The 15,628-nt window shown below is 41.3% G+C and overlaps 1 protein-coding gene across 1 annotated transcript in view; it reads right to left on the reverse strand.

Moving 5' to 3' along the window:
• Window positions 1-337: 337 nt before the first annotated feature.
• The window catches only part of si:rp71-17i16.5 (phosphatidylinositol 4,5-bisphosphate 3-kinase catalytic subunit gamma isoform), a 71,716-nt gene continuing 56,425 nt past the window's right edge, over window positions 338-15,628 (reverse strand). The window contains 4 exon segments of the mRNA XM_028824723.2: window positions 338-1,000; window positions 1,319-1,476; window positions 3,463-3,574; window positions 11,642-11,772. Of these exon segments, the coding sequence (XP_028680556.2) occupies window positions 737-1,000; window positions 1,319-1,476; window positions 3,463-3,574; window positions 11,642-11,772 (665 nt within the window). The 3' untranslated portion in view covers window positions 338-736.

Here is a 15,628-nt window from a genome sequence, read left to right on the forward strand (position 1 = left end):
GTGTTTGGGAAATTGTGAGCATAAGACTGGATGACCTGACATGAGGATTATGTGACACAAGTAATTTGAGATTTACTGCATGGACTTTATGATACTGTTTACTGTTGTCCAGCATTGGTCACCATAGTCATCTATTATGTCAGAAATTTTGATATCTCTGTTCTGCAGGAAAACATGAGATTATTTTTTTTTCTCAGCCATTGCTACAAGCTACATGGGGAAAAAAATGATATAAAAATATAATTTTTGGGTGGACTGTTTCTTGAATGAACCACAAAATGATAGCCAACTCCATGGGGTAAGTATGACACAAAATGATATCATTTTTGGGGTGGGCTATTCCTTTAATGAGCCTTGTGATTTGCTACATTACATACATTTCCCTCCTCTCTCCTTGATCTCTGATATAAATATACACATAGAAATATTGTCCATTTAATAATGGGAACAATTGGAAGATGAAAGTAAAGCCACACAAAGCGACCCTGGCGAGCATTTCACAGGACACAATATGTGATCCAGATGTCAATCATGAAGTCACACACGTAAGTTCCCTTCAGGCTTGGCACTTGTGTCTTCAGACACAGCAAAATCACCAGTGCTAAAGTAACATCCGATATGTTTAGACAGAAAACAGTCTTTCTATACATACACTTTAAGGGTTACTTTAACACTATAAGAGTCCATTTGACTTCTATATGTTACATAGTATACTGCATATTGGCTTTCTTGGTCATCATGCTTGTTTGATGCCAATGAACATGTGGATCCACCAGTTGGCCTGCACAGTCCAGCCCTGGTTTTCACAAATACTGATCTGATGAAGAAAGTGCTGACGGGCAGATTCCTCCTCCTTCCCAACCTGCAGTGCCTCTTTCAAGTATTGGATGTCATCTCCACAGCTGAGCTCGGGAATTCCAGTTAATCTCATAAGAGAAAAAAGTGTGATCAAGAGGTTGGAGTGGGCACGAAGGTTAAGGTAGGCTTGGATGCAAATATCCTGTTGGGGGAAAAGGTGCAGAAATTAATAGCTCATTGAGAGACATTAGAAGTTTCCTTTGTTATAACATTAAATTATTTTATATACAAAGAACATGGGGAGGAGATCATCCAAAATCTTTACAGCAGAGATCTTCTATACAAGAAACATAGGGATGAGATAATCCAAAATCTTTACAGTAGCAGATCTTCTATACAATAAACATAGGGATGAGATCATCTAGAACCTTTACAGTGCAGAAGCCCCCATTGAACCAGACTCCATGCATTTTTGTAATCCATTTAACCCTAAAAATGATGCAAATAAACCAAATCTCACCTTGAATCTTTGGAAGTAAAGACTGGATTTCTTGTTGACTCTTCCCATCACGTAAAGAAAGTCTGGTGTGAGAACAAAGGGAACTCTCTCTCTGTTCACTCCCAGGAACCGTTTGGTGTTTCCCAGAATGTGCCCAAAATCGATGTGAAACAGGTTTCCTGGAATAAAGATGATTCAGTTCAGCTTTGGCAATTAGATCGAAATAGCAGCATTAATCAATAAATCACACTGGGGGTCTTAGAGATGGATTGATTGTCTTTTGCTAATTGGATCAAAAAGAGAAATGATGCTTAGTCACTGGCAGCAGGAAGTGTAGTGTCTCTTCACACACCTAATTAGTAAACTACATCTCCTGTTGCTAGACAATGACTTTCACGTCACCCTCAGTTCATGACTCTCTTATTTTTCATCACTCGGTAATTATAATATTTTATAATATTATTTTGGAGACACAGATTTCATGTACTTTTACTTTTTATGTTTACTATCATTAAGTACTTTTCACTTTTACTTTTCTAAGGTGCCAGAAGGTAAGGCAGTGGTTAGAATGTCTGGCTCTCAGCTCTATTGTCCTGAATGTCTGTACGTCTGCTTTGTTTTTTCTCAAGGTGGTTCAGTTTTCCTCTCATATCCTAAAGCAGTGTGGATCAGGCTAATTGCCCATCTTTGAACATGTGGGATGGTGTGTGTGAGTGTAACATATAACGGACTAGATTCCTATTCATGACAGACTGCCCCCATGCACCCAATGCAACTGGAATAAGCTTTCATGATCTTGATCAAGCTTAAGGATGGATGGATGGATGGATGAATGGATGGATGGATTTCTAATTATTCTTCTATTAGCTTTGCTCCCCAGTCATTGCTCTAAACTTTGACTTGAAGAGCTGGCTGTTCAAAATTGCATTTGTTGCTTTTATTTATTCATCATTATTTCATTTATGTTAGGTAGAATGCCCAGAGGGGACTGGGTGGTCTCGTGGCCTGGAACTCCTGCAGATTTTATTTTTTTCTCCAGCCGTCTGGAGTTTTTTTTTTTGTTTTTTTCTGTCCCCCCCAGCCATCGGACCTTACTCTTTTTCTATGTTAACTAATGTTGTCTTATTTTAATTTCTTATTTTGTCTTTTATTTTTCTTTTCTTCATTATGTAAAGCACTTTGAGCTACTTTTTTGTATGAAAATGTACTATATAAATAAATGCTGTTGTTGTTGTTGTTGTTGCTTCATGTTTCTGTGAGGCAGCAGCTAGCAATCATAACGTGATGATATTATGCCATCTGTGCTAATTTCAATCAATATTTCTAATTGTGCCCTTCATCTTCCTTTAATGGCTTAAACAATTACCCAGTCACAGACAGGAAACTTGTCAAGCTACAACCTAATCAAATGCAACCAACCACAACGATTTCTCCTTGCTTTTCCTTGCACGTGTATAGAATTATCCAGTAGGATATTTAAAATCTGCTGAGTTGCATTTTCATTCTTCCTATATTAAAAGACTCTGTAAACATTAATGTTATATAGAACTGATAAAAAAGAAAGTCTAGAATGAGAGCAGTACTCAAAATGCCCAGGCTCAAGTATCGTATTACAAAGGTCTTTTGTTTTCACGGCTTACGTGTAGCTCCACGCAGCACCACAAGGTGGTTCCAGAGAGTATCAGCAAATGGTTAACCATTCACAGCTGTCACATCAATAATGTAAAACCATTGCTGCCAAAATGATTTCATTATTGTAATTGTTATTGCTGAAATGTTATAAATATACTCATAACGTGTTTTAAATTAAATTGTTAACTTAATGTTAAAGATTATCCATCTGTTCCTTTTTCAGTACTTCAGAAATGATAGTAATGTCAGTAATAAACCATAGTATTTACTTAACTGTCCAATATATAAAAATATAAATTATGTTTTCATTTTGCAGCTATGTGGAGGAAAGTACAGCTGCCTGTGGTGTTTCACCTGCACTGTTAAAGCTGAGTTCAAATTATAAATTAACAGTCAGTGATGAAAGCCTGTAGACAACAAAGACATTCAAGAGCAGCCAGTCAGGACTGGCAAAGCCATAAAGAAAGTCACGGCTAAAAGACACCTAAGGTTTGGGTTTGCACAAACAAGCTTCCACAAGACAAGCCACTTACCTTGCTCTGTGATCATAATGTTGTCATTATGGCGATCTCCGATGCCCAGCACATATGTGGCCACACAGTATCCAGCACAGGAGGTCACAAATCGTTCCATCGCTTGATAGTACTGTAAAGTAACTGAAAAGCTGAGTGCTGCAAAGACTAAATAGACTTTTCACTGTTTACAAGCTTGCTTATCTCCATGAAAGCAACTTCAAAATGCACTCCAATATGTACAAACACTACAAATGAGCAGAAGTGGGACCATCTGGACTGACTTTTTCCTCAGTAGCAACTAATTATTACAAACATATAAATTAATGGTTAGCAACTGTTTATCTGGTGGTGCTCTGACGAGCAAAAATACAGTGTGTTCAGAAAATACTCAGACCCCTTCACCTTTTACACATGTTATTGTGTTGCAGTCTTGTGCTAAAATCATTTAAATTCATTCTTTTACCTCATCAAGCAATACTCAGTACCCCAGAATGATAGGGCGAAAATAAAATTTTAGAAATGTTTGTAATTTTCTTTTTTTTACAAATAAAGAACTGAAATCTGACATTGATTCAAGTATTCAGACCCTCTCCTCAGTCCTTCGTTGAAGCACCTTTGACAGTGATTGTGGCCTGGAGGTGACACACTTGGATTTCGGAATTCTACAGGTCCTCTCAACCTTTGTCAGGTTAGATGGAGACTGCCGGTGGACAGCGATTGTCAGGTCTCTACAGAAATGCTTGATTGGGTTGAAGTCTCGGGACTGCCTGGGCCTCTCAACAACATTCACAGTGTTTGCTTTGTGCCACTTCTGTCTTATGGCCATTGCCATGTTGGAAGGTGAACCTTCTACCCTGTCTGAGCAGGTTTTTATTATGGCTGTCTGTATGCTGTGCTCTGTTGAGCTTTCCCCCAACCCTGACTAGTGTACCAGTCCATGCCTCTGAAAAATAACCAGACGGCATGATGCTGCCACCATCATGCTTTATCATTGGAATGGTATTGCGCAGGTGATGAGTGGTGCCTGGTTTCCTCCTTTACACATTACACTTCATATTCATGCCAAACAGTTCACATGTGGTTTCATAATACCAGAGAATCTTGTTTCTTATAGTCTGTGGTCCTTTAGTTGCTCTTTTGCAATCTCCAATTTGGCTTTCATGTGTCATCTGGCCACTCTGCCATAATATCCTAATGAAAGTTTCTCCCATCTTCCCACAGGTTCTCTGCAGCTCTGCCAGAGTGACCATCAGGTTCTTGGTCATCTCTCTTAACAAAGCCCTTCTCCTCCAATTGTTCAGTTCATTCCAAACTTATTCCATTTAAGAATTATGGAGACCACTGTACTTTTGGGAACCTTCAATGCTGCATGAATGTTTTATAGCCCTCACCAGATCTGTGCCTTGACACAATCCTGCCTCACAATCCTGTCTCAAAGGCAATTCATTCAACCTCATGGCTTGGTTCTTGATCTGATACATATTTCCAACTGCTGGACCTTCTATAGACACATGTGTTCCTGATCATGTCCTCTCAGACTTTAAAAAAGGTGTAGAAACAATGCTGAATATAATGGGGTGCAGCTGAGTTATATTTCAAGTGTCATAGCAAAGTGTCTGAATACATATGTCAAAATTATGACGCTTTTTAATACTCTTGCAAAACCTAAAATCATGTTTACTCTTTGCAATTCTGGGTAGCTAAGTGTTGTTTGATGTGGGAAAAATTTAACTTAATTTTTGTAATGTCACAAAATGTGTTAAAAGTGTAGTGGACTGAATACCATCTGAAGGCACTTCATGTGCAGTAAATTATTAATAAATGTTAATAATTTACAAATCGGCCTCAGAAAAAATTAACAGGGTAGAGTATAAAATCAGAATCTATCTATCTATCTATCTATCTATCTATCTATCTATCTATCTATCTATCTATCTATCTATCTATCTATCTATCTATCTATCTATCTATTATATAGTGCCTTTCATATCTATCTATCTATCTATCTATCTATCTATCTATCTATCTATCTATCTATCTATCTATCTATCTATCTATCTATCATTTCAGATTTTACAGTAAATGACAGCTCTGATCACTCTTGAAATGGTTCCAATGGATATCCTTTTATTTAACAGGTCTAATAGATCACTGACATATAAACAGCCTGAGTTCACAGTGACAATTCCTATGTTAATTGGAAGAACTGACCTTATATAGACTGTGATCATTTGTATAAAATAGTTGTGTAACCACATTACGTTATATAACATCATAAACATGGAAAGGAAACTTACTGAAACAGTTATGGTAATTTAAGAGTCAGTCTCCTTATCATTAGATAGAAACTACTTTGCATGGATAATGAAGTTAAGCAAAAAGTTAAATTTTATTAAAACAAAATCATGTGATCTCAATGCCACCATCCTGAAAAGTCATAGCTACATAAGAATAATAAAGAATAATTCATGAGGATAAAACACAGAAAATTTCCCTTATACTATATGATTCTTACGGAAAATACCCTCATTAGAGTGATGAGCAAGATGGTGCAAAGTTTATTATGTGGAGTCCAAGAAGTTGTATTACAGAAATGAATACTGAGAACAGTTTATAAATTTTGCAATTTATGAAAAACACTATAAATCAAAAGCTGATAGGGTTAAAAAGGGCTATAAATATACAATAGATAGAACAGCAGAATGGGAATAAGCTTATAAAACTCGTAATTTGACAGATAGATAGATAGATAGATAGATAGATAGATAGATAGATAGATAGATAGATAGATAGATAGATAGATAGATAGATAGATAGATAGATAGATAGATAGATAGATAGATAGATAGATAGATAGATAGATAGATAGATAGATAGATAGATAGAAAGAAAATGAAACCAGGTTCTCTTCCCTCATGCAGTGTTCTATTCACAGGTCTTCCTCCAGGCTGCCAGAATATAAAATTGATTCTGCACCCCACACAGAGTGCCAAAAGCAACTAAGTTATAGATAGAGTTAAAAGTTCCGCAAGATGAATCTTCCATTTGGCTGAACAGCCATGCTCAGGTAAATAGAGTAGAGTGACCACAGAGACAGGCCCAATTTATCTTATAACACTAAAGGCAATTATTGCTATTGCAATATAGAGATGTAAAATGTCTCGATGCATGCTCAATAATCCAGGTAAGGAAATCCTAGAAATTTGATTCTGTTCATCTGGACAAAGTTTTTAAGTGGGAGAAATATTTCGAGACTTATCCAAGTCTCTTCCTCAGTCTCAATTGACTGCAGGTTTCCCCAACCTTATAAACAGTACCTTTGCTTAATCACAGAGACTAGCACCATTGACAAAGGGCCAGTTGATCAGTGATATGCAAATTGTCCACTGATTAGTAGACGTGTGAACCATTCATAGAGGGTTGAGGAATGGCTGCAATCACAGCATTGTAAGATGGCGACAGATGTACCCTTAGGCCCCCTCCTCTGTTCAGAGATGGTCGTTCCTCCATCCATCCATCCATTGTCTCCCGCTTATCCGAGGTCGGGTCGCGGGGGCAGCAGCTTGAGCAGAGATGCCCAGACTTCCCTCTCCCCGGCCACTTCTTCTAGCTCTTCCGGGAGAATCCCAAGGCGTTCCCAGGCCAGTCGAGAGACATAGTCCCTCCAGCGTGTCCTGGGTCTTCCCCGGGGCCTCCTCCCGGTTGGACGTGCCTGGAACACCTCACCAGGGAGGCGTCCAGGAGGCATCCTGATCAGATGCCCGAGCCACCTCATCTGACTCCTCTCGATGCGGAGGAGCAGCGGCTCTACTCTGAGCCCCTCCCGAATGACTGAGCTTCTCACCCTATCTTTAAGGGAAAGCCCAGACACCCTGCGGAGGAAACTCATTTCAGCCGCTTGTATTCGCGATCTCGTTCTTTCGGTCACTACCCATAGCTCATGACCATAGGTGAGGGTAGGAACATAGATCGACTGGTAAATTGAGAGCTTCGCCTTGCGGCTCAGCTCCTTTTTCACCATGACAGACCGATGCAACGCCCGCATTACTGCGGATGCCGCACCGATCCGCCTGTCGATCTCACGCTCCATTCTTCCCTCACTCGTGAACAAGACCCCGAGATACTTGAACTCCTCCACTTGGGGCAGGATCTCGCTACCAACCCTGAGAGGGCACTCCACCCTTTTCCGGTTGAGGACCATGGTCTCGGATTTGGAGGTGCTGATTCTCATCCCAGCCGCTTCACACTCTGCTGCAAACCGATCCAGAGAGAGCTGAAGATCACGGCCTGATGAAGCAAACAGGACAACATCATCTGCAAAAAGCAGTGACCCAATCCTGAGCCCACCAAACCGGACCCCCTCAACACCCTGGCTACGCCTAGAAATTCTGTCCATAAAAGTTATGAACAGAATCGGTGACAAAGGGCAGCCCTGGCGGAGTCCAACTCTCACTGGAAACGGGTTCGACTTACAGCCGGCAATGCGGACCAAGCTCTGGCACTGATCGTACAGGGACTGAACAGCCCTTATCAGGGGGGCCGGTACCCCATACTCTCGGAGTACCCCCCACAGGATTCCCCGAGGGACACGGTCGAATGCCTTTTCTAAGTCCACAAAACACATGTAGACTGGTTGGGCAAACTCCCATGCACCCTCCAGGACCCTGCTAAGGGTATAGAGCTGGTCCACTGTTCCGCGACCAGGACGAAAACCACACTGTTCCTCCTGAATCCGAGGCTCGACTATCCGACGGACCCTCCTCTCCAGGACCCCTGAATAGACTTTTCCAGGGAGGCTGAGGAGTGTGATCCCTCTGTAGTTGGAACACACCCTCCGATCCCCCTTCTTAAAGAGGGGGACTACCACCCCGGTCTGCCAATCCAGAGGCACTGTCCCTGATGTCCATGCGATGTTGCAGAGGCGTGTCAGCCAAGACAGTCCTACAACATCCAGAGCCTTGAGGAACTCCGGGCGTATCTCATCCACCCCCGGGGCCCTGCCACCAAGGAGTTTTTTGACCACCTCGGTGACCTCAGTCCCAGAGATGGGGGAGCCCACCTCTGAGTCCCCAGGCTCTGCTTCCTCATTGGAAGGCATGTTAATGGGATTGAGGAGGTCTTCGAAGTATTCCCCCCACCGACCCACAACGTCCCGAGTCGAGGTCAGCAGCGCACCATCCCCACCATATACAGTGTTGACACTGCACTGCTTCCCCTTCCTGAGACGCCGGATGGTGGACCAGAATCTCCTCGAAGCCGTCCGAAAGTCATTCTCCATGGCCTCCCCAAACTCCTCCCACGCCCGAGTTTTTGCCTCAGCAACCACCAAAGCCGCATTCCGCTTGGCCTGCCGGTACCTATCAGCTGCCTCCGGGGTCCCACAGGACAAAAGGGTCCTGTAGGACTATGGTCGTTCCTTTTTCACGTAAATGGCCTCCTTGATTTCTCTCTCAAACCAGTGCTCCTCCCTGTCCAGGATGTGCACCTCTTCATCTTTAAAGGAGTGACCACTATCCTGTAGATGTAAATAGACTGCGGAGTCCTGGCCTGACGAGGAAGCTCTTCTGTGTTGTGACATGCGCTTAGCCAGTGGCTGCTTGGTTTCCCCGATGTACAATTCACGGCACTCCTCCTGGTACTTAACTGCGTAAACTATGTTACTCTGTTTTTGCCGTGGGACCCGATCCTTGGGATGGACCAATCTTTGGCGTAGTGTGTTTTGGGGTTTGAAAGCCACTGAGACCTGGTGTTTCGAGAAAATACTCCTGACACATACGGGATCACTAAGGGTTTTTGCTTAGGAAGTGGATGTCCTTCCTCTCTCATGAATCGCTTGGAGCGTTCTTTAGGTGTCCTCCCTGCTTTGACAAAGGACCAGCTGGGATATCCACATTTACTCAGGGCCTTTTTGACGTGGTGTTCTTCTGCTTCCCTGGCCTCTGAGTCTGTGGGAATGGTGTTAGCTCTGTGTTGTAGAGTCCTAATGACACCTAGTTTGTGCTCTAGTGGATGGTGACAGTCAAACCTTAGATACTGGTCTGTATGTGTGGGTTTACGGTACACATCCACTTTCAAATGTCCCCCGTTGACGATGGAAATTTCACAGTCTAAGAAGGCTAGCTTGTTATTTTTCATATCCTCTCTGGTGAACTTGATGTGTTTGTCCACCCCGTTGATGTGGTCTGTGAACTGTGGTACCTCCTGAGATCTGATTTTCACCCAGGTGTCATCCACATATCTGAACCAATGGCTCGGTGGTGTTCCAGGATAGGTTGATAGAGCCCTCTTTTCCACTTCTTCCATATATAGATTGGCTACTATAGGTGAAACAGGGGAACCCATGGCACACCCGTGCTTCTGCCTGTAGTACTGGCTTTTGTATATGAAATATGTTGATTGAAGACACAGTTCCAAAAGCAAGCACACTTGGTCTGCGTTGAGAGAGGTTCTTTTACTGAGAGTGGGGTCATTCTGTAATCTCTTACGTACTACCTCCACTGCTTCAGTCACTGGGACACAAGTGAATAGAGATGTAACATCAAATGAGACCAAGGTTTCTTCTGCCTCCATAATGACCTCTCTCACTTTCTCCACGAAATCCAATGTGTTCTGAATGTGGTGTTTTGAGCTGCCTACCACCGGGTTAAGAACAGTGGCTAGGAACTTGGAGATGTTATACGTGACTGAATTGATCATGCAGACAATGGGTCTTAAAGGAGCACCCTGTTTGTGTATTTTTGGTAGACCATACAGACTTGGTGTAGATTCCCCTGGGTATAATCTGTGGTATGTGGTCCGGTCAATAGCATTGTCCTGAACTAACTGCTTAAGACAATCTATCACCTTTTTCTTGTAACCACTACCTGGATCTCGCTTTAAGAGCTCATAAGTATTTTTGTCACTGAGCAGAGATAAAATTTTCTCATGGTAGTCTGTCTGGTTTAGCACAACTGTGCATCTCCCCTTGTCCGCTGGAAGGATGATGATGTTGTTGTCCTTGCTGAGTGCCGTGAGGGCCTTCCTCTCCTCAATGCTGATATTGGATGCAGGGGGTTTTGCATTGCTGAGACATGCTGAAACTTTTATCCACAGTTGTTCTGCTTCCAAATCAGCAATGTTGTTGTTTCTGATAGCAGATTCTATGGCTGTAATCAGTTCCACTAGCGGGATTTGTTTCGGTGTGACCGCAAAATTTAACCCTTTAGAAAGGACGTTTTTCTCTGCTTGGGTGAGTTGTTTGTCAGACAAGTTCTTCACCCATTTGTCCACATCTTTAGTTTCTGTCTGGCATCCTTCTCTCTGCTGGTTGTGGAGGACACTCCCCATAGTGTGCTGGTGTTTGTGGCGCACAGCAAGTAGATCAAACTTCCTCTTTTGCCTGGTTTTAGACTTTTCATGCTGTGCTAGACGAGCCTTCTCGGTGAACTCAAGCACCTGCTGAAGTGTTTTCTCATCTAGAAGTGAAGAAAGTCTTTGGTGGATCTGCTCCTCTTTGGATTTTAAAACATCAATAGTGAAGTTAGTTTGTCTCACCCGTTCATTTGACTCTGTGCCTTCTGGAGGATTTTGTTAGCTCGCAGGCCTTTTACTGACGATTTCATCTGTAGACTTTTAGGAGTGATCCCGCTCTGTCTACATCTGAGGCTGAATCTCAGATGGTTCCTGTAGTCTGCCATCTTGCGTGCTGTTTGCTCATACTCACGTACAAGCTTTAGGCCGTCCTTGCCAAAGTGGCTCTCGATGTCTCGATGCATGCTTAATAATCCAGGTAAGGAAATCCTAGAAATTTGATTCTGTTCATCTGGACAAAGTTTTTAAGTGGGAGAAATATTTCGAGACTTATCCAAGTCTCTTCCTCAGAAGTTTTTAAGTGGGAGAAATATTTCGAGACTTATCCAAGTCTCTTCCTCAGAAAGTCACACTCTTCACGACTTGCTTACACTCAAAAGAATTTTAATCAGCAGGTACTGTATTCATCTAGGTTTAATCGCTTTGACAAAGTTGAGTGGAGGCCTGGCTAACATCCATCTCCGGTAGCACATATCAGTCTAAACCTCTAGGCTGCCCAGGGCTTTGGTGGCTCTTGTGATTGTGTTGCACTTTTTAAACACAGAGAGCTATCAGTAGTTGGATTGGAGGAAGAGAAGAGCAAGAGCCAAGCAGAATAAGACTGACTGCTGTTCTCAGACTTGCTTACCTTTTCTTCTAATTCACACTTGCTCTTTATCCACTCAAAAAGAGCATCATTTTTAAATGCCCCAGTGTTTCCTCCTTGATTTCTCTGCACTGCTGCAATCGTCACAGCATCCTGAGCAATTTCAATCATTCCTGCAGGACAAAAATGCAAGAGTCAGCTCTTAGCTTCTAACTACTGTATACAGGAGTTTCGAACATGTCAAACAAGCGGGGGGAAATTGGAATTCAATGTATGCCATAACAGCAAAAACCAAATGAGGCACTGGAAAGTTGTACATGGCCACTGTCACTGCAATATATGCCCTCGCCATACTGTCTCAACCCTTAAAAAAACTTGAAAACCATCACATTCTTGTGCCTCGCTTGTTATATTCATTTCGCCCTTTCAAACTAGCGAAGGAGTTTATTTACCTCACAAGCTTATCTGCCATTCCCTGTTCTCCTGCCTGCCTCTTTTTTACTTTTGTCTTTGCCAGTCAGTCATTTCGGTTTGACTGTTTCACAGGTTGGAGTTATGAGGAATATTAACTGCATTTGCACACCATATAAAGCTGTCTGTGATGCATTCACGCATTGATTGATCATAGGTTACGACTACTACAGAACTAAAACAAACTTGCCTAATTTTATTACCAGTTGTGTGGCTATCTATCCCAAGTTGGGTTGTAATCCATAGTTTAAGTAACACTGATTGAGATGAGAAATCAAGGTGTTATGATTTGAGGGTTTTGTACTCATTGACCATATCTCATTCCGTTTTCAAAATTCTTATTGTCTTTTCTTATTTACTTTCTCTCTGCCATTTTGTTTTTCACAGGCACCATCATTTTGGCTTATTCATCAGTTTAGCAGCCATTGTGTTTATAACAATGGAGCACTGTTCCTACCACAACAGAAGGTATTTAAATTAATTACACATTGTCTCTAATGGTCGAGATTTTGAATTCTGAAGTAAAATCCTTTTTGCAGTGTTAGCCACCACAAAAATCTTTCAGGGTATGAGGATTGCACGATTTTCGACAACAAGTTTGAGCAGCGTATTGGCCTCAGTGTTTTGGTTGGTTTTGATCCTCTGACTTCAACTCCTAGACATTATTTTGACATACGATACTACTTTTCATCTCCTGGTCTCTTACTTTCCTTTTTCATTTGCCTCTTCATAGTTGCAGTACATTAATGTTATGATAATTTTCATCAACTAACTCTATAAAGTAGACTTGGTGTTCATTTCTTATAGCATTTTTATGAATACCAAGTTGTTCCCAATAGATATTTAAATGAAATTGTAATTGCATCTTTTTCCATTTGCGTTCTGCCTTTCTACCTTTTCCCTTAAGATGCAGAATAGTCTCATTTTTCCAAGGTGTTTCCGCTTGCTTGAAGCCATTTTACGTTTAAGTGGTATAAGAGCGTATACTGTATAATTTCCCTCATTTTAAGGTTAAGATTTTCTACCAAATTGTCACAAGAAGAAGGGAGAATCCTATGAGAAATCAAGATTAATAAAATTCATAAATTTAATAGCAACTTCAGAGTTAAGATGATGCTTTTTCATCTTACACTCTGGATAGCAGAGGGGTAATTTGGTTAAGGCGGAAAAAAACAGACACCAACATGTAAGAGAAGACCACATTAATAACTGCCAAAACATTAACTGTTAAACCTCAAAAGATAACTAAGCCAAGATTATGACTATATCGATAAGTAGGTTCATTGATGTGCTGAAGAAAATTCAAAGAACTAAGCCGTGATTAAAATTCTAGGGTCCTTGGAGTCAGTAACAACATCAGTATGGAGATTAAAATCACCAGCAGTGAGAAGCGTATCATGTTTTATATTAATGAAAGACAACAAATCGAAAAACTCCTTGACAAAAGATACAAAACACGGCCTAGGAGGCCTGTAAAGAATTAAGAAGAGAACTGGGCCTGGACAATTACATATACTTGCAACCCTTGCACACCCTTCTTGCTATGTAAGGGCCGGGACCTGAGTGTCTCCATTTGTCTTTCTCATCCTCATATAGTTCATGGTATTCAACCTTTTGTTACTAAACACATTAACAATGTACCTAAAGTTTAAGTACAAAAAACGTATACAGTTAGGTCCATAAATATTTGGACAGAGACAACTTTTTTCTAATTTTGGTTCTGTTCATTACCACAATGAATTTTAAATGAAACAACTCAGATGCAGTTGAAGTGCAGACTTTCATCTTTAATTCAGTGGGGTGAACAAAACGATTGCATAAAAATGTAAGGCAACTAAAGCATTTTTTAACACAATCCCTTCATTTCAGGGGCTCAAAAGTAATTGGACAAATTAAATAACTGGAAATAAAATGTTCATTTCTAATACTTGGTTGAAAACCCTTTGCTGGCAATGACAGCCTGAAGTCTTGAACTCCTGGACATCACCAGATGTTGGGTTTCCTCCTTTTTAATGCTCTGCCAGGCCTTTACTGCAGCAGCTTTCAGTTGCTGTTTGTTTGTGGGCCTTGCTGTCTGAAGTTTAGTCTTCAACAAGTGAAATGCCTGCTCAATTGGGTTAAGACCAAGTGACTGACTTGGCCATTCAAGAATTTTCCACTTCTCTGCTTTAATAAACTCCTGGGTTGCTTTGGCTGTATGTTTTGGGTCATTGTCCATCTGTATCATGAAACGCCGCCCAATCAATTTGACTGCATTTAGCTGGATTTGAGCAGACAGTATGTCTCTGAACACCTCAGAATTCATTCGGTTGCTTCTGTCCTGTGTCACATCATCAATAAACACTAGTGTCCCAGTGCCACTGGCAGCCATGCACGCCCAAGCCATCACACTGCCTCCCTCCACCGTGTTTTACAGATGATGTGGTATGCTTTGGATAATGAGCTGTTCCATGCCTTCTCCATACTTTTTTCTTGCCATCATTCTGGTAGAGGTTGATCTTGGTTTCATCTGTCCAAAGAATGTTTTTCCAGAACTGTGCTGGCTTTTTTAGATGTTCTTTAGCAAAGTCCAATCTAGCATTTCTATTCTTGAGGCTTATGAGTGGCTTTCACCTTGCAGTGCACCCTCTGTATTTACTTTCATGCAGTCTTCTCTTTATGGTAGACTTGGATATCGATACGCCTACCCCCTGCAGAGTGTTGTTCACTTGGTTGGCTGTTGTGAAGGGGTTTCTCTTCACCATGAAAATGATTCTGTGATCATCCACCACTGTTGTCTTCCGTGGACGTCCAGGTCTTTTTGCGTTGCTGAGTTCACCAGTGCTTGCTTTCTTTCTCAGGATGTACCAAACTGTAGATTTTACCACTCGTAATATTGTAGCAATTTCTCGGATGGGTTTTTTCTGTTTTCGCAGCTTAAGGATGGCTTCTTTCACCTGCATGGAGAGCTCCTTTGACCGCATGTTGTCTGTTCACAGCAAAATCTTCCACATGCAAGCCCCACACCTCAAATCAACTCCAGGCCTTTTATCTGCTTAACTGATAATGACATAACGATGGACTTGCCCACACCTGCCCATGAAATAGCCTTTGAGTCGATTGTCCAATTACTTTTGAGCCCATGAAATGACGGGATTGTGCTCAAAAAAATGCTTTAGTTGCCTCACATTTTTATGCAATCGTTTTGTTCACCCCACTGAATTAAAGCTGAAAGTCTGCACTTCAACTGCATCGGAGTTGTTTCATTTAAAATTCATTGTGGTAATGTACAGAACCAAAATTAGAAAAAAGTTGTCTCTGTCCAAATATTTATAGACCTAACTGTATCTTTACTTGAATGGTCAAAATGTTTGGAATAGATATCCAAATGCTACAAAAATGTAATTATACACAGAATTTTTATAAAACCCATGAGAAACAAAATATTTACAATAATATACAACAAACCAGTCAAATATCACCAGTGAGCTCACCGCTCAACTATTACAAAGTTCAGTTCTGCTTACACTCTGGGGGCCCCAAACTGTAACTTGAGAGCACGGCGGCTAAAAAGACGAA

Source organism: Erpetoichthys calabaricus, chromosome 18 (assembly GCF_900747795.2).
Source record: "Erpetoichthys calabaricus chromosome 18, fErpCal1.3, whole genome shotgun sequence".
NCBI classification, from domain to species: Eukaryota; Metazoa; Chordata; class Cladistia; order Polypteriformes; family Polypteridae; genus Erpetoichthys; species Erpetoichthys calabaricus.